The following is a 20281-nucleotide window of genomic DNA, read 5'->3' as shown; positions in this document are numbered from 1 at the left end:
TTGTAGTAGGTTATTGGACATTTAAGCATGAGGTCAAAGGTGACAGTTATATTCTCTTCTGGAGGATTCAGAACTGCTCTTTTCATTTATGTACTTTGAGTATTGTCAAAAGCAAGGACTCTTGGGTAGTGTTTGGGGGGGTGGTCCTCAAGAGAAGCCACAGATACAGCAATTTACTAACAGGATTCAACATATAGCCGTAATTCTGACCACCATCCATTCAAGTGGTAGGATATGGATACCCAGCAGGAGCAAGAAAGAAAAAGACATCTGTGGTGATCCAAACGCCGGCATCTCATGCTTTTTCTCTCTTGTGAAGACATACTTACCCACTGAGGCCGAGAATACAGCCAAAAGACTGCAGTGTTTCTGTTTAGAATTTAGGCTTCTTTGGGATTTACCCAACTGAGGTGATGGGAATGAAGGAATAACAGACACACATACAGGAAACCTAGGGTGGGATAAAGGCATGCCAGAAGTCCAGAAATGCAGTATATTTATTACATATAGCTGAATGGGGAGCAGGCTTATTTTGGTTATTATGTATGGAGGAGGTAGGGGATCACAGGAGGGGAACAGCTTCAGTGTGCAGTCCGGCAGGTGGCATCTACAGGGGACTAGGAAGCTGTGGTCGCTATTTCTGCACACTCTGACAAACTCTGTACTCTGGCCAGGGGAAGAAGGCACTGCCATTCCTAAGGGTCTGAGTCACTAGGGGCTTGCACATGGCTCTGTTTCTGTCATGAATGCTCATACATGAAGCTGTATACTTGCTTCCCACAGTTCTTACTGAGGAACTGGTTTTGTTTTGAAGCAGATCAAAATTCTAGACTCTTAGAAAGGAATGAAAACCAGGTGTTCACCAGAAATCACATTGTTTGTACAAAGGGCCTAGCCGACTGGCACCAAGAAAAAACCTTATCACATAGGGAACTTGTCAAAATCTCTTTTCTAAGACACCAGCCAACATCAATGTTGCAGTAGGCCTTTAAAAATCTTACACTCTTGGGCCAGCTATGTTAACTCTTTCCTATACAGGTTGCACCCACAAGTATACTTTGGAAGATAAGCACTTCTGTTGGGAAATTAAAGATCTTTTCTTTTCTTTTCTTTCTTTCTTTTTTTTTTTTTTTTGTTTGTTTGTTTGTTTGCTGTTGTTGTTTTGGTTTTTTTGAGACAGGGTCTCTGTGTTAGCTTGGCTGTCCTGGACTTGCTTTGTAAACCAGACTGGCCTCAAACTCACAGTGATCCTGCCTCTGCCTCCTGAGTGCTGAGATTAAAGGCATTCGCCACCACACCTGGCCTTGAAGATCATTTTTAAATCATCGACAAATAAATGCATACAAAATGAGACCTGATATATCATTTACCATTTAGGTTCTTGCTGAATACAAGTTTGAGTTCCTGCAAACAATCTGCAATCATGAACATTATATTCCTCTGAACCTACCAATGGCATTTGCAAAACCTAAACTACAGAGAGTTCAAGGTATGTATTTGTATTTTCCATTACTTGGGATTGTTTTTCCTTTTATGATAGCACTAGTGTAGCATAATGTTTTTTGGATGAAACCAGTTAACTTGAAGGTAACCTGACAATTGTTACTATCTAATAATAGGCTTATTAGTGGCTTTCTGTATTTCCTTCATTGTATCAGTAGCAATAGTCTTAGTATGAAAAAAATTGATATGTTACATATTGTTGCTAAACACAGATGTCAGACACTAGTGAAAGTTCTTTCTACAATAGTATATTAAATTTTATTTAAGACAAAATAAAAAAATGTGAATGCATTTCTGCTGATATCATCAAAAATATAAAAAGTAAAATAATAACTTGTATGCACTAATTTTATGAAACATCTCAGTTTTAATCTCCGTTGTTAGTTTTATTGAATGCTTTGTTGTATAGCACTATTCTTATGTTATTATGTTTTTTATTTGTCCCTTTTCTTTTCATATATTAATTAGATTTTTTTTCATTTGCGGTGGACCGTTTGACTTCAGTAGGTAGGTTTAACTCGGTTCACTCTAAAGTAGTATGCTGTGTTTAAACACAATTGATTTGCTGAATGGCCAAGATGAATGGGGGCTTTATTTGCTTTTCAAATCCTCCCTAGCCAAAGTAAGCCTTTAATTTCTTATATTTAAGAATCTTAAAGGCAACTGCTTGCTTATCCTTAAAATAAGCTTCAGTGTTGTCTGAAGAATCAACCTTCAAATGCCTGTCCTTAGAAAGCAAGTTCCTCTGCTGCAAGGCACTTGGGGACATGGGATGGGCCGAGTGTCTGTTTTAAGTGTTTGTCACCTCTCTTAGGCTTGTTGCTTTCTCTGCCACCCTGTTAAATGGCTCCTTAGCCACAGTCTTGAAGGTGTGGTTGAAAACACCAAACTGGATTTATTCAAGTCACTGAAGCAAAAAAAAAAAAAAAAAAAAAATCAATTGCCATTTGAAAAATCTACCCAGATAAGTCCACCTTGGTTATTCAACGTTGTCCTTCAATCTAGAAAGTGATTGGAATTCACAAAAGAGCATGACAGTGCAGGAGAGTCAATGCCTTGGTCTTTAAGGAAGCCTCTATTCAGGGGTAGTGTTTAATAGAAGTGGTGAAATTATAGCCAGTAAAAATGGATAAATATTTTAAGACCATAGTACCACTATCTACTACCCATTACTAAGTTAAGCACATGTGTGGCTCATCTACTTTCCTCTGTCTTTTTGATAGGGATGAGGCAGTTAGTGAAAAGGAGTAGATAGGGCATTGGGATTTAGGATTAAATTAGACAATTTACAACATTTAAAAGTCCTAACTGGATATACTGCATTGCATTACATTCTGAATCAGCCAAAAGAAATGAAAGGCCATTTATCTAAAATAAATGGAAATATAGAGCCTACTATAGAAATTACTAAATTTGGTCCCAACTCCCTCCCAACCACAGTATTAATGTGTAGGATTTAATGGAGATAGAAAGGAGTGAAAGATACAGTTTGCAGTGGCGATTTTATGAAATAGACGAGCTGTACTTATGTGATTATGAATTGGTATGAGATGTGATGCTGAACTGATGTGAGATGTGGTGCCTTTTTGTATTATCATTGTATCTACTATGAATGGTCAAGCCAATATGTAATGATCACTGCAAAAATCAATACTTAATATCATTGTGATGATCAGGCTGTCTAGTTTGTCTACTTGTCCCACTTTATAAATATAAGTGGATAAGGAAATCAAGCACTGGTCTACAAAGTTGAGCTTATAGTTAAAATGAAATCTCTTCAGATATAAAGAAATGTATTAAAAGATGGCCAAATACAAAATCGTTTCATTCTAGGTTCTCTTGTAAGGGTCCTAAGACTTGAAATAATTTAGCAGAAAAAAATATCTTCATGACCTTCTTGCTGACTGAAAGAATCATTAAAACAAATCATCTCTCCCTAATTAGGAGTGTCCTTACTTACTAAAAATGTTGCATGCTCATTCTGTACTACAGAGGAATTGTTCAGATTGGTTAATAATAAAAATTATAGTTCTTGCTAGCGTGATCACATATGACCAAATGATTATAGTATTTTAAGTGTCTAATAATAAATTGTGTATTTTTATTAAAGTTACAAATTTTATTGTACTGCAGATTCCAATCTTGAATACAGTTTATCAGATGAGTATTGCAAACATCACTTCTTAGTTGGTCTACTTCTACGGGAAACCTCCATTGCACTTCAAGACAATTATGAGATCAGATATACAGCTATCTCTGTCATAAAGAATCTTTTGATAAAGCATGCATTTGATACTAGATACCAGCACAAGGTAAGAATGTCTACACAGTTCTGGGGAGCACACTAGTAAATTTCTACTAAGATTTTTCATTCAAGATGATGATGACAGTGAAGACCATAATGTAAGTATCAGTGAAAAGGTATTTTTATAGATAAGGTATAAATTCAGATCGTTACTTTATTTTTTAATGTACAAGTTTACTTGAAGAAAAACATTATCTCAAATCGTCTTTTACTAGTTTGAATCTGGGTAGGGAACAAACCTTAGTCTTGTACATAGTGAACACAGTCTCTACCACTGAGCTCTGTCTTCCCAGCTACTCAACTCACATTTTTAAATTAACATATATAAAGGTCTATATGTAACAATGAAGTGAGATTAGGTTGCTTTATGTATTTTTCTTGTATTCAATATAAATATTTAGGCCAGTCAGACTCTTCCATCATTTATTACATAAACCAACCAGGAGTTTTTAAAAGTCATATAGGTTCTGGAGAGATGGATGGGTCAGGAGTTAAGAGTGCTTGCTGCTCTTGTAAAGGATGTAAGTTCAGCTCCAGAGAAATCCCATACTCTGGCCTCCATCTCTCTCTCTCTCTCTCTCCCTCTCTCCCCCTCCCCCTCCTCTCTCTCCCTCTCCCCCTCCTCTCTCTCTCTCTCTCTCTGTCTCATACACACACATACACACACACACAAATCATATAGAGTTGTACCATGCATATACTATCAAATACCTTAATGTCCTTAGATATATACACATATCCCTAAATAAATATATTGATACTGGTTTAATAATACATATTTAGTATGTCATGTATAAAATGAATTTTTCATGTAATATGAATTTTTCTTTATAATAAAAACATGGTATGATAATATATTACTGTAATAACCATGGATGTGGCTAAAAATCTTACCTACACTTAACATTATGTATAGCCATAGCTCTGGTTGCTGTCTGCTACTATTTAAATTATGTATTCAAATGTCGTTAATATTGCAATTTAAGGGCATGGAAAACTAAGTTACAAACTGAATAAATTTGGAATAACCCTAAGTTATTTCTCTAGTATTGAGTAACTCAAGGAAAAAATATTTCATGTTTGATAATTCATCCTTTAATATTTAACATTCAAATACAAACAAACTTATGCTTTAATTTGTTATCATAACTAAATTGAACAGCTGATTTACTGGTGGATTTTTTTCCTACAATTTAATCATGTTGTGTGTTTTAGTTACCAAGATTGTTTTACTGCAGATCTTGACATTTTTTCACAATTCTTTCTGAAAGTAAATTGACTCCTTCATTTTAAGAAGTAATTATATTACTGTAATTTGTGATATTTTACCAAATTATAAATAAAATATGCATACCAGTGTTATAAACAACCTTTCCTCTATGTGGTTATGTTTGAGAGCTGTCACTGGACTCTGTATTGTGACTTAAGTCCAAATAGCAACAAAGTTCTTGGATAATTTTTGTAACTGTTATCTCATACTTCTACCTTTTGTACCTATTAGCTCACTTTTAGTCTTTAATTTTATATATGGGGTCAATCCCATTCATTTGTAGCATATACCTAGTATTGATCAATAAAGTTTTGATATTTTTCAGAACCAGCAAGCTAAAATAGCGCAGTTGTACCTTCCATTCATTGGTCTGCTCTTGGAAAATATACAGCGACTAGCAGGCCGAGATACTTTGTATTCCTGTGCAGCCATGCCTAATTCTGTAAGTGTTAATGCATTTCTGTTTTGGGTTATATCTTGTTTTACCTAATATATTTGGAATTGAGGTAATTTGCTATATGATCCTTATTTTTAAGCATTTACTTTTCAGTCCATTTTACATTGGTACTGCTTTTCCTAGAGCAGTGTATCTCAAACAATAATGTGTGGGAAATGTATTAGAACACAGATCTTAATTCAGTAGGCCATAGGTTGAAGTTTAGAATCTGCATGTCTAACAAGCTTTGGCTGCTTCTTCCTAGTCCAAAGACCACATTTTTAATAATAAGGTCCAAAAAAACCCCACAGATGTTTCTATTGTTTTGTTCTTTAAGATTTGCTGCTATTAATACATTTCAGTGTATTTATTAATCTTAAGAACAAAATGAAAGACTGTTCACTTCCAGAGTACCAGACACTGGGGATTAAAATATCTTTGCTTGGGATGTAAAGTAAATTAATGAATTTTTAAAAATTATTCCATTGCCCAGTTTCTCTTCTTTCTGCAAGCCCTCTGTCTTCCTGACCTCGTTCTCCCCAGGTCTGATCTCCACCTTCATTTTCTCTCTGCACTCCTTCCTTGGGTAGGCTCCTGGGTGGATTTGGGGGTGACTCTAGCTGAGACTTCTAGTAGCAGGGCTCATGGTGACTGAAGAGGACACCCTCTAACTAGACAGGACTCCTAGTGGATGGAGGGGAACACCAACACACCCACAAAAACTTTTGACCCCAAATTTACCCTGCCTACAAGATGTGCAGGGATAAAGGTAGAGCAGAGATTGAGAGAATGTCCAACCACACTATTAATGATACTCTGTGATGCTCAAAGATAGCTATCCTCTGAGAGGCTCCACCCAGCAGTGGATCAAAAGAAGCATAGGGAGTCTTGTGGAAAAGGGGCAGGGGGAGGACCTGGAGGTGACAGGAGCTTCACAAGAAAACCAACAGAGTCAACTAACCAGGGTCAAGAGGGGCCTACTGAGACTGAAGCACCAACAAAGGACCATGCACAGACTGGACCTAGGGTCCCTACATAGATGTATCCATGTCCAGCTTAGGCTTCATGTGGGTCCCCTAGGAAAGGGACATGGGCTCTGTTGCCTGTTTATTTTTTATCACTTCCCCTTGGCAGGGCTGCCTTTCCAGGCCACAGAGAAAGAGGACTCACTCAGTCCTCATGCCTTGATGAGCTGGTGTGGGTTGGTAGGGGCTCTCCTTTTCTGAGAAATAGGGACCAGGGGAGAAGGGAGGAGGGAGGGACAAGGTAGAGAGGAGGGTGAGGGCTATGATCAGGATGTAAAGTGAATAAATAAATTACTTAAAACATATTACAGACAATGAAAAAATTCCATTGCTGCTTCTTATTAAGAGTGTTGGTTTAGTATTTCATAGTAAGTCCCTTCTAGTTGATTACAGTTGAGTGACTTAAGACTTAAAAGATAACTAGATTTCTATTTGTCAAAACAATCTTTGCACTTGTAATAATTAAAATATTCCTGCTCAACCTTAGACTTAAAGGGCTTCTGTCAACTGCTTCTAGTTTTGCCCCCCCAGAGACCTATAAAACATTTGTTTCCACCTTCACTATTTGTCCTTTCCACATATGCCTTCTAAATTTTTCTCCAGGCCTATATCACCATGTTGTCATTCCAAACCATTTATTTTCTTGGTCAGTGCTTCTGGATAGTCTTTAATTTGCCACTGGCCCTACTAAAAACAGTGATGTCAGGCCAGTGCCAACACTTGAAAGGCTGGGGCAAGATGATCCAAATTCAAGGCAAGCCTGGACTATACAAAAGACTACCTCAAAAAATACGGTGCCCAAATTGTATGCTTTGTATTTGTTGGCCCAGTGGAAGTGTTAGCACCTATCCATCTTCATACTCTGAATGGTCCTGGATCATCTATATAATTTGCATAGTCATTTCATATTGTTGGGTGACAAGTTGAACTATGCTTTACAATGGAATCTGGAAAAATTTCCCCATAAAATGCTCCTGCTAATTTTGAAAGCCACTCCCAAGTTCCTGAGAAAGAACTTTAAAAAAATTTATTCACTTTCCATCCCAATTGTAGCCCCCTCCGTCATTGCCTCCCGGTCTCACTCTTCCTTTCTCCCCGACTCCTCTCCTCCCCTCATTCCCAGAAAAGGGGAGCCTTCTTCTCCTATCATCTGACCTCAGCCTATCAACTCTCATCTGGACAGCCAGCATCCTCTTCCTCTGTTGCCTAGCTAGGCTGCCCCACCAAAGGGAAGTGATCAATGAATGGGCACCGGAGTCCATATCAGAGGCAGCCCCTACTCTCCATCTTATTGGACCCACAAGGAGACTGTTCTGTCTATTTACTGCATCTGAGCAGAGAGTCTAGGTCCTCACCATGCATGGTCCATTGTTGGTGCATCAGTCTCTGCAGCACCCCCACCCCTTGGGGCCCAGATTGGTTGGCTCCATTGGTTTCCTTGTAGAGCTCCTGTCCCCTCCAGGTCCTTCTATCCCCTAACTTTTCCATAAGAGAAAGACCTTTTTAAAGATCAGATGAGGGCAGCATTTGATTTTCATTTTTAGTTATGTATATATATATATATATATATATATATATATATGGTGTGTCAGTGTGGGTTTGTGCATGTATGCAGGTGCCTGTGGAGACCAGAAGAATGTGGCAAATGCCCTGGAGGTGGAGTTGTGGGCAGTTCACATGGGTGCTTGGAATTGACTTCTGATCAAGAGCAATTAGGCACTCATAATTACCAAGCCATTCTCCAGTCCCATTAGTTTACTGAGACAGGGTCTTACTATGACTATAGTCCAGGCTAACTTAGAACTTGAAACAATTCTGCTCACTGAATGTCTTGAGTGCTAGGGTTACTGGCATGCACCACCATCACCAGCTGGAAAAGCCACTTTTAAGCTTGCCTGGTGACTGTCTTACTTATGGCCCTTGATTGTGTTAATGAGTGGAATGTGGATGTAACCTCACTGGGTGCCACATTGGTCTGTGTTTCTTCACACATAATAGTTTATGCTCATGTTCATTCCACACACATTTGACAGTGCTATTTGAAAATGTTTTACTGTCTGTTCTTTCTTTTGCAGCTTACACTTAGGGAGTTTTGTTACACTTCAGCTTCTAGCATTGTTCTTGGTTCCAAGGAAGAGAATGAAACAATGTTTAGATTATACCAATTGCGGCCATCTAGTTCTATCATTTGGTCCGAGGTTACGATTACTAAAGTGTGCTAGCAGCCATGCCATTTCAATACGAATAGTGTTTGATGTAACTTTCACAGTGAGCTTTGTATAAAATCAGGGTACAATCTAATTCAGATTTCTTGTGCTATTAAAAACTGGTTAAATGACTCAGGCATCATGTTCTATTACAGGCATCCAGGGATGAGTTTCCATGTGGCTTTGTTTCACCTACAAACAGAGGGAGCCTGGCCACTGACAAAGACATGGGTAATGAATCCCTTTAAAAATTATGCTTAACAATGAACCTCTACTCTTTTTGAAATATTTCACAATAAAACTATACATAGCCTGAGCGTTCCTAAGGTTTAGTTAAAATGTGACTCACACATGCAGCCACATTTTCTAGTTTGTCTAAGCATGATCAAAATGGCTATGTCTAGCAGAAAAACTAGAAAATAAAATGAAAAAATCAGAGCAAAAGACATTGGTTTTCTTTCCTCTTAACTGTCACCGATACTGGTTAGGACACTTCCTTTTCTGGGCTTGTATTTCATTGCCTATAATATAAACTATTCTGTGTATTACGTGGCTCTATTATATGACTTCCAAGGAATTGTAATACATAGCAAATTGTTCTGAGAGGGGAAATCACTTAGCCTTTACTTGTTTTCTTGTAGTGTTTTGATATATAAATTTCACATTTTAGACCAGGATCTATTCCCTGTAACAGAGATTTACTTAAAATAATATAGCACTTAGTTTAAAAAATATTTTTGATGGTTCGTTCTGTTGCTAACAAGAACTTGGACTTCTTTCCAGCCTATGGGTCTTTCCAAAATGGTCATGGAATTAAGAGGGAGGATTCAAGAGGTTCCCTTATCCCTGAAGGAGCAACGGGATTTCCAGATCCTGGGAGTACTGGTGACAATGTAAGACTCTAAACATATATAGGATAACCTAGTGACATGCTAGGCTACCAAAAATTTTAAAAATAAACATGCAGCCATCTGCTCTTCTATAGGCTATTCTGGATCTGTAAAACGAATCCCACAATTTTTGAATATTTTAGTAGTACCTTTCTATCCGTGCAGCTGCTACTTGGATGTCTTGGGTTTTTTGACAAAGCTCAAGCAAGCCTCAAAGCTCATTATGTCTCCCAGACAAGCCTTGAACTCCTAATCTCCTCTAATTTACTGCTTTGAATTGGGCTCTTATGTTGCCCAGGCTGATCTCAAACTTCTGGCCTCAAGCAATCTTCCTGTCTCAGCCTCCTGAGTAATTGCAATGACAGACAAATACCATGATGTCCAGTTTACCTGGTTATCTTTCTGTTTATAGGGACTAAGCCTATTATCCTCAAGTACTCTCTTACCTTCTTTTACTGTAGCTCACTGTAACCTAGAGGGAAGGTCCCAGTTTAAAATTTCTAAGCTGCCTCGCATTTAATTAAAACATATCAGAGCAAGGCTGATTCAATCTTTCTTTTTTAAAATGGCAATCATTTGAGAGAAACTTGAGGTCCTTGAGTTGATAGTCTCAGAGTCCTGGTATTACTTAGGGTCTTAGAGTCCCCTAACTCTTCCATCAAATTGTTTCAAGCCTAAAATTAAAATGAAAACTGTGCCTCCCTTGAGGCCAAAATCCCACATTTTAGACAGTAAAGTTCTGCCACACTATATGAAATCATATATTACTGAGTCTGTAAATATTTTTTAAATTATTAATAAACTCCCACTCCTGTTTTTAAGTGAAACTGGATGTTTTACTTAAGCTGTTTTACTGAACCTGTCTTTATAAATAGCAATTTTCCTACTATTTCGTGCCACATTCAGTTTGTATCAGTCACCTGAAGGGCTTAAAAAAGCCGGGCGTGGTGGTGCACGCCTTTAATCCCAGCACTCGGGAGGCACAGGCAGGCGGATCGCTGTGAGTTCGAGGCCAGCCTGGTCTACAAAGTGAGTCCAGGATGACCAAGGCTACACAGAGAAACCCTGTCTCGAAAAACAAAACAAAACAAAACAAAATGACTGCACCTCACCTTCAGAGGGTCAGTGGGTCTGAAACAGGGCCTGCTAATTTGTATTTCTAAGTCCCAAGGTGATGCCAGTTCTGCTGGTTGGGAAGCACCCCTTAAGAGCCACTGGAATATTAGCTGGTAGTCCTTATTTTAATTATTTTTATCATTAGCACATTTTTAAATAGATTATTTGATGATTGGGAGTTGGGTATTAATAAATTCTATGTAGGGATTCAAATTTAAACGTGTAGCCTGGCACAGTGATGCATGCCTGTGATTCCAGCACTTGGGGAGGCAGGTGGATCTCTGAGTTCGATGCCAGCCTGGTCTACAAAGCAAGTTCAAGACAGCCAAGGCTACACAGAGGAAACCCTGTCTCAAAAAAACAAAAAAAAAAAATTAAGTGTAATTTTTAGATAGTGATGGGGAATTAAACCCAGAACTTGCATGGGGTAGACAACTGATCTACTTGTGAGCTTTATCTCCAGCCCTAAAATGTTTGTCATGTTTTCATATAATCCCTCCTCCATATAATAACTATTTTTCATTAAAGTTATATTTGGGTATTTTAATTTTGTTATTACAACACAAAGCATATGGAAGTAAAACAAGTATATCATTAATGGTTATATCTTTATAAAAACCTTGAAATAATTTCCAGTGATATCACTAGGTATGGTACCAATGAAGACTCGGCCCATTTACCTGTCAGACATGCCATAAAATTTAAATTTATAGTTTTCCCCAATAGGACCGTGGTTAAAAAAATAATTGAGTTTAAGGATGTGTAAAATTGCTATATTTTTTCCTAAGTCTCCTCTCTTTTATCTTACAGACCCGACAGAGCTCTTCAAGGAGTAGTGTATCCCAGTATAATCGTCTGGATCAGTATGAAATCAGAAACCTCTTGATGTGCTACTTATATATAGTAAAGATGATTTCTGAAGGTTAGAAACTAGCATATTCAGTAGGAACTGTACTAGACATCCCCCTCATAGGTTCAGGCCTATAAGCTGAGAACATACATGTTAGACACAGAGTTATAAAGATTTAAGTCATAAAATATCCCCTAAGATGAACATTAAAATAAGTTCCCATGAATATGAATCTTTGATAGGATTTAAAAATAACTACTAATTAACTTATAAAATAGTAATTTTAAAGGATTTATTTAGCAAAGCATAAAATATGTTAAGTATGAAGGAAATAACCGTAATACAAAATTAATATTTTAACATTTATTTGACCCAGGATTTGAAAAACATAAACAAAAAACCAGGGTTTTCTGAAGGTAAGGGGTGCCACCATTGTTTCTAGAGTACCACTGGTGTTGTCTGTCTGGAGTCAGTCATTGTTTCTTCAGCATCACTGGTGCTGTCTGGAGTCAGTCATTGTTTCTTCAGCATCACTGGTGCTGTCTGGAGTCAGTCATTGTTTCTTCAGCATCACTGGTGCTGTCTGGAGTCAGTCATTGTTTCTTCAGCATCACTGGTGCTGTCTGGAGTCAGTCATTGTTTCTTCAGCATCACTGGTGCTGTCTGGAGTCAGTCATTGTTTCTTCAGCATCACTGGTGCTGTCTGGAGTCAGTCATTGTTTCTTCAGCATCACTGGTGCTGTCTGGAGTCAGTCATTGTTTCTTCAGCATCACTGGTGCTGTCTGGAGTCAGTCATTGTTTCTTCAGTATCACTGGTGCTGTCTGGAGTCAGTCATTGTTTCTTAAGCATCACTGGTGCTGTCTGGAGTCAGGCTGTCAGGCTGCTTCTCTTCTTGGAGAAGAACAGCATTCTCTGCTGGCATTACTAATTTCTCTTTATACTATATGACTATCGATAAACAAGGGATTAACAATATGTACTCAGGAGTTAAAATCAAATTATCTTTTCCTCAAATGCCACATTTACTTACAAAATCCCACCCTCTTCTTCCATTTCCAAAAAGTATGCAAAGCTAAAGAACGTAAAATCTATCTAACTGGGCATTGTTCAGTATACACATATATTGTTCCTCATAAATACGTACAATTAACAAAGTAAATGTAAACTAGGGGAGGGTTCACTGATAGAACACATGGCTAGCATATGTGGGACCCTGGGTTCAATTCCTAGCACAGATGGAAAGAAAAGTAATTCTCAGCACTGCAAAAATCAGTAAATTTAAAATAAGATTTTTTTTAAAGTACCTGGGTTTTAAACACCATTATCCTATGGCTATCTTGTGCTGATTATTAGGTATCTTAAATCTTTATTTTTTTTTAATATATTTTTTTTGGTTTTTTTTTTCCCCCAAGACAGGGTTTCTCTCTGTTATCTTGGCCGTTCTGGACTTGCTTTGTAGACCAGGCTGGCCTCGAACTCACAGCGATCCTCCTCTCTCTGCCTCCCAAGTGCTGGGATTAAAGGCGTGCACCACCATGCCCGTCTTATTTTTGCTTTTTAAAAAAAAAGTCTCATTGTGTAACTCTAAATGGCCTGGAACTTGTCATGTAGACCAGGCTATCCTGTATTGCTCAAGTGCTGGTATTAAAGACATGTACCACCATGCCCCTTATTTTATTTCATTTTTTAATGTGTACCACATATATGCCTGGTGCCTGCAGAGGTCAGGAGAGAGCATGAGATCTTCTAGAACCAAGAGTTACAGATGGTTATGAGCCACCATGTGGGTGCTGGGAACTGAACGCAGTTCCTTTGCAAGAGCAACAAATACTCTTAACTGCTGAGTCATCTCTCCAGCCCCAACTTATGCACATTTTGGAGACAGTGCCTTACTATATATCCAGTCTCTCGATCCTCTTGCTTCAGCCTCCTGAGTGCTAGAATTACAAGGGTACACACCACACTTGGCTGTTTCATTTTTCTCCCATCACACTTGGTTGTTTCATTTTTCTCCCATCACACTTGGCTGTTTCATTTTCCCCTCTGGTGTCAGATGACCAACCTAGAGCCTTACACATGCTTAAGCAGTGCTTCACTGTCAAGCTAACACCTAGGCCATAGTTTTAAACATTTTTTTGTTTACTGGAGACAGGAACCCAGGGCCTAGCACATAAGCTATATACTCAGCTATTTTATACAGTCTAACTATTACATACTTTTTTTTTGTGAGGCAGAAACAATAAAACAGATCAATCAGATATGAATTACAAAGTCTAGAGCACAATAATACAAGTCATTTTTTTCATAGTAAAGAATGGTCTTACATTCTCAATCCTTTTATCTATCTTCCAAATGCTGGGACTAGACATAGCTGCCAGCATGCATGGCTATTTTTCATTTAATTTTTTTTCTGGTGCTGGAGATGAAACCTAGGGCCTAGCACATGAGCTATAAACCCAGGGTATCTTTACATATTTTAGCAAACATTATTTGCTTTTCTGTGACAATACAAAATAACAATAAAAATAATACAGATTATTAGATAAGTTAATAGCCAGTTAGCTACAGAAATATTAAAACTATTAGCCACACATAAATAATTAACTGAGAAATAAATTGATGCAGCTCAAAAACCAATTTTTATATGGCATCTCATCACTTAGCTAGGTTATCCTAGAACTCACTATGTAGCACAGGTTAACACTGATGTCAAAGTTTTTTTTTTTTTTTTTTTTTTTTTTTTTTTTTTTTTTGCCTCAGCCTCCTAAAGGCTGGGATTCTACCATTTCATAGTAAAAAAAACAATACAAATAATTCTGTAATCTATTGGTTTCAGGAATATATAACTTAAGAATAAACTGTCAAAATTATATTGAAGTCAAAGATTGTATCTCCATGTTTTGGGAAAGAAAATAATTTTTAAAACAGGAGGTTCATGTCAGGAAATAATAGATATAACAGTAACACAATGCTTTGCCTTTCCAAATGATAAAAAAACAGAATGCTCTTGCCTTCCCACAAAGATAAAAAGTGGGATAATATGGAAACTGATTGTTATGTTTATGAGGTTTCTTTATTAGAACCATAAATAGAAGCAGCAAACCCCTACCCAGATCTAGCCAACGGACAGGACATTCTCCACAATTAAGTGGAGAGTGGGGACTGACTTTCACACGAACTCCAGTGCCCCATATTTGACCACGTCCCCTGGATGGGGAGACCTGATGGCACTCAGAGGAAGGATAGCAGCCTACCAAGAAGAGACTTGATACCCTATGAGCATATACAGGGGGAGGAGGTCCCCCTCAGTCATAGTCATAGGGGAGGGGAGTAAGGGGAAACTGGGAGGGAGGGAGGAATGGGAGGATACAAGGGATGGGATAACAATTGAGATGTAATATGAATGAATTAATTTTTAAAAATACAAAAAATAACCATAAATAGAATAAAACATTTCATCAAAATTTTAATAGTTTTGTGATATTCAAAAATATTGTTGGCTCTCAAATGAAAAAAATTATTGTATGAGAATACTGTTAAGTTCATTCTTTTTTATATGAATTTAACAGGAGTATTCCTATTCCAAGAGCCAAATATATATATATATATATGAGACACATGTGGAAAAACCGGGGAGGGAAAGAGTAATACTGCTGACTGCTTCTCTCCTTCCAATGCAGTGTACACACACATCCATACATGCAGTCACCATGTACTTTGCCAACCAAGTCTGGATGCATGTTTTGATGTCACAGATAAAACTATAACTTTCATTTCTTATTAACTTAATAGTTCTCTTACAAATTTTAGTGTGTCGAGTATTTTGTCCTTATTAATTAGGTTGTTCTTCTGTTTTTACTTTGTGGAGAAAACATTTTCAGTAACTCATAAATGTTGTCTCCATCAAATCTCTTTATCTTTTGCAGGTTTAAAGTCACACTGCATCCCATAGTCATACTCATTTTATTCTTTAAAAAAAAAAAGTTTACATCCAGAACCTTTGCAAAGGCGTGGTTCTAGTGACCTTGTCTAGTAAATAGTATTTTCATTACTCTATGTACATTTGAATGTTGAGCTCTCACAAGTTCATATCCTTCAGGTGCTCCTAACTTTTTACATTTTGTTATAACCTTAGTAACTTTAATGTCAACTTTGTTCTACTTGTACACAATTGTTTTAGGGGGAGGGGATTTTGATATATGTTTATCTGTATATATTTTACTAACAGCAATTCACTATTTTAAGGACCTAAAGGGCATGTGTCAAAGAGTTCTAAATAGAATTGCTTTATTATTAGTTGCATAATGTGAATTTATAGAAGACACTATCTTATTGGGGAAAACCACATTTTCCTGAAAACATGAAGGGAAGCTGCTACGTCTTCCTATTTGTTGAGTTTTCTTTTCAACTCAGACTCTGAATGAACTCTGTCAGAATCACTTTTAGACTTCTTTGCAGAACTTCTTACATTTTGAGATTCAGTAACATTTACAGTAGGGTCTTCCTTGGAAGGCAAAACAGCATTACCAGATTTCTTTGAACTGTCAGTTTTGTGAACAGAATGCCCTGATCTCCTTTCGTGAACATATTTTGAAGTATAGTCCACAGGAAACACGTCTGTACTACTTGAATCTTTTTTCCTTGCCATGGATGACTGTAAACGAGATTTACTAGGCATCTTTTCCTCTGGGGTTTCATATACTATTACAGCTTCTCCAGAGGAAAGGCTCTCAAAGCTCCAAGGCATGGTATTTTTTCCCACTTTTTGTGTGGAGCTATGTTTTTTCACTCCCAAAAGGGCTGAGAAACTCAATTCACCCTTCTTTGAGTTTTCCTTTGTGGGTGTTACAGGATGAGTTTTACTTGTCGGTAATGAGGCCTCTTTGGTAACCTGATCATCCTCATCAGAGGCGTGCTCAAATGAGGTCTCTGATACCTGAGTGATTACCTGATTGCTTTGTGCAGTTGGATCGCTTCTACTTGGTTCTACTCTTGCCTTACACCTGTATTTTTTCTGCTCATTGTGTGATTTTGCAGGATACTTAGGAGTGATATGCACCTCTACTGATTGGGAAGGCTCCTTTACTGTATAAACATGTTTCCTTTTCTTTTGAGTACCTGGAACAAAATCATCATCCTCACTATCTGAAAAACTCAAACGAACATATGATGGCTTTTTTTTTAGCTTTTCAGAAAGCCTTTTGTTCTCCTCTTTTAATTTGTTATTTTCTACAGTGAGCTGAGCAATCTGCACTAGATTTTTTTGTTGCAAGCTACTAAATTCTTGCTGTAGCATTTCCTTGTATGTTTCATTCATTAAACAGCGCTCACATAGGTTTCTGTAGGAGGAGTCAAGTGTCTGTGATTTAATCTTTGATCCTGTCCCAGACCTCCTTCCCTCTGTCAACGGTGCTTTCCTCATATTGGCTAATTTCATTTGTAAGCGGTAAAGCTCTTTATCATGGACCTCTTTCAGTGATACCCATGCTTTTTTAAAATCATCTGATGCCAAATCATTTACACTAACCTTTACTTTACCAATCCACGAGTATTTTGGGTCATTTTCCCTGCCTTCGCTACCACTACTGCTGGCCTCCATCTTTTTTCACTTATTGGTAACCAAGAGAGGTGGGTTTGGGCTTGGCAGAGCCACTGACAAAATAGCCAAAGAGCTTCTGCTGAGAATTTGTCACTGGCTAGCAAGTGGCGGGACCACCAGCCACTTAACACTAGCACCAGCAGCGCTTCCCTTGTGGGTAGTCTCAGCAATGCTGGTTCGTGATTTGAGCCTACCCTTAGGCAACGCAGCCCTGTGGGAGGGTGACTAGGCCTGCCAGTAGGCGAGGCGGCCTTCGGGCCGGTGACTGGGCCTGCCGGGAGGGGACGCGGCCCTGTGGGCCGGTGACTAGGCCTGCCGGGAGGCGACGGGCCCTGCGGGAGGGTGACTGGGCCTGCCGGGAGGCGACGCGGCCCTCTGGGAGGGTGACTGGGCCTGCCGGGAGGCGACGCGGCCCTCTGAGAGGGTGACTGGGCCTGCCGGGAGGGGACGCGGCCCTCTGAGAGGGTGACTGGGCCTGCCGGGAGGGGACGCGGCCCTCTGGGAGGGTGACTGGGCCTGCCGGGAGGGGACGCGGCCCTCTGGGAGGGTGACTGGGCCTGCCGGGAGGGGACGCGGCCCTGCGGGAGGGTGACTGGGCCTGCCGGGAGGCGACGGGCCCTGCGGGAGGGTGACTGGGCCTGCCGGGAGGCGACGCGGCCCTCTGAGAGGGTGACTGGGCCTGCCGGGAGGGGACGCGGCCCTCTGGGAGGGTGACTGGGCCTGCCGGGAGGCGACGCGGCCCTGCGGGAGGGTGACTGGGCCTGCCGGGAGGCGACGGGCCCTGCGGGAGGGTGACTGGGCCTGCCGGGAGGGGACGCGGCCCTGCGGGAGGGTGACTGGGCCTGCCGGGAGGCGACGGGCCCTGCGGGAGGGTGACTGGGCCTGCCGGGAGGGGACGGGCCCTGCGGGAGGGTGACTGGGCCTGCCGGGAGGCGACGGGCCCTGCGGGAGGGTGACTGGGCCTGCCGGGAGGCGACGGGCCCTGCGGGAGGGTGACTGGGCCTGCCGGGAGGCGACGGGCCCTGCGGGAGGGTGACTGGGCCTGCCGGGAGGCGACGGGCCCTGCGGGAGGGTGACTGGGCCTGCCGGGAGGCGACGCGGCCCTCTGAGAGGGTGACTGGGCCTGCCGGGAGGCGACGCGGCCCTCTGAGAGGGTGACTGGGCCTGCCGGGAGGCGACGCGGCCCTCTGAGAGGGTGACTGGGCCTGCCGGGAGGGGACGCGGCCCTCTGAGAGGGTGACTGGGCCTGCCGGGAGGGGACGCGGCCCTCTGGGAGGGTGACTGGGCCTGCCGGGAGGCGACGCGGCCCTGCGGGAGGGTGACTGGGCCTGCCGGGAGGCGACGGGCCCTGCGGGAGGGTGACTGGGCCTGCCGGGAGGGGACGCGGCCCTGCGGGAGGGTGACTGGGCCTGCCGGGAGGCGACGGGCCCTGCGGGAGGGTGACTGGGCCTGCCGGGAGGCGATGCGGCCCTCTGGGAGGGTGACTGGGCCTGCCGGGAGGGGACGCGGCCCTCTGGGAGGGTGACTGGGCCTGCCGGGAGGGGACGCGGCCTTCGGGCCGCTGAGGGACGCGGCCTTTGGGCCGGTGAGGCCCCTCACCACACTCAACCGCCTGCCCCTTTACAGACCTGCAAAGAAGCTGCCTTAAAACGCAGTCCAGAGGAGCAGGGGCCGAGGATGAAAAAAAACGCCCAGTTTCTTTTTCCCAGAAAGAAACCAAAAGTTTGTTGTTGAAAGAAGAAAAAAATGTGAAAGCAGGAGCGCAAGAGAAACGCACCGCCTTCTAAAATGGCGCTGCTGCAATGCCCTCTGAGCCTAAGCGGAAGAGCCCTTTTAAAGCCGAGGGCCGCGCATGCGCGCCCCCTAAGGAAGGGGCGGGTCCTCTCTGGGAGATACCAAAAGGCGGCGGCAGGGGTGTGTGTGCGCGCACAGAAATTACTGTTAGCTTAATCTTTTAGAGCAAATTATATGAAGAACATTTTGGCTATTGATTATTAATATTTGGGTTATATAAAAGTTTTGGAATAAGGTGAGGACAGTGATCCATGCTGTAGTGCTCCCCGCTCCCGCACTGTAGAAGGTGGAAGTAAAACTATTTTGAGTTCAGGGCTAACCTATACAACCTCCTAAGACTCTAGACCCCAGTTAAAAAATAAAATTTAGAAAATGCTTTATAATTTCAGCCGATGGAAGGCAGAGGCAAGGGAATGGAAAGTTTAAGGCCAATCTGGGCTGCGTCTTCAACCTGGTCTAGGGAGATAGCTGGCAGCAGCTGCAAAGGCACTTGCCTTGTAACCTGAGTTCAATCCCCAAGGCCCGTATGTGGAAACAGAGCACATGTAGAGTACTAGGTTTGATCCTGGTATCATACTGGGATCAAAAGATGTATTAAGAATAGGAGAAGCAACACCAAAACCCTTTCATTCTACCTTATTCCATCACAAGGCCGGCTTTGTCTCCTCAATCCTTGTCTACCGAAGGTTGTTGCTTAGATGGAAAGTCATTTATCTACTATTTATGATAAATGATTTTGCCATTTACAAAAGGGATAGCTAATGCTGTTAGCTATATCAGAAGAGTATAAAACGAAAGGTGTATCTTGATAAAATTTAATAATTTTTATTTCTTTATTTTTATTTTTATATTCTTAGTCAGAGCTGGGGAAGGTGGCACATTCCCTTTATCTCAGCATTTGGGAGGTAGAGGCAAGAGGATCAGGAATTGAAAGTTAACCTGGACTATGAGACCCTGTCTCAAACAAACAAAATGAAACCCTGTAGGCAGGTAGGTAGGTAGATCATAATAGGTATATTGGAAAAAATGAAAGAAATGGGTTAAAGAAACTTACACGGATAGATTTAATACATTCTTCTGTCTGAAATAGAACACCAGCCTTATTATCTAAAGAAGAAAATAATCTCTTTCTCTAAAGTTCTTAAATATTTTGAATTGGAGGAGATAAAGGCACCTGACCCTTACCATTGTTTGTGAAATTTTAGAGTTGGCTAAGCCTTGGGGGTAAAAGAGAAACAAAATGGTCCTATTCTGTCTTCAGCTATGATAGATTGGAACAAACGA

At 40.8% G+C, this 20281-nt stretch overlaps 1 protein-coding gene across 1 annotated transcript in view; it reads left to right on the top strand.

Moving 5' to 3' along the window:
- The window catches only part of Dock11 (dedicator of cytokinesis 11), a 188596-nt gene that overhangs the window by 118807 nt on the left and 49508 nt on the right, over window positions 1-20281 (top strand). The window contains exons 30-35 of the mRNA XM_051141591.1: window positions 1378-1489; window positions 3637-3815; window positions 5404-5520; window positions 8902-8977; window positions 9530-9639; window positions 11563-11674. Of these exons, the coding sequence (XP_050997548.1) occupies window positions 1378-1489; window positions 3637-3815; window positions 5404-5520; window positions 8902-8977; window positions 9530-9639; window positions 11563-11674 (706 nt within the window). The remainder of the gene's footprint in view (window positions 1-1377; window positions 1490-3636; window positions 3816-5403; window positions 5521-8901; window positions 8978-9529; window positions 9640-11562; window positions 11675-20281) is intronic.

This window comes from Acomys russatus, chromosome X (assembly GCF_903995435.1).
Source record: "Acomys russatus chromosome X, mAcoRus1.1, whole genome shotgun sequence".
NCBI lineage: Eukaryota > Metazoa > Chordata > Mammalia > Rodentia > Muridae > Acomys > Acomys russatus.
Note: the sequence above shows the minus strand (reverse complement) of the source record. Positions and strands in the feature narration are given on the sequence as shown.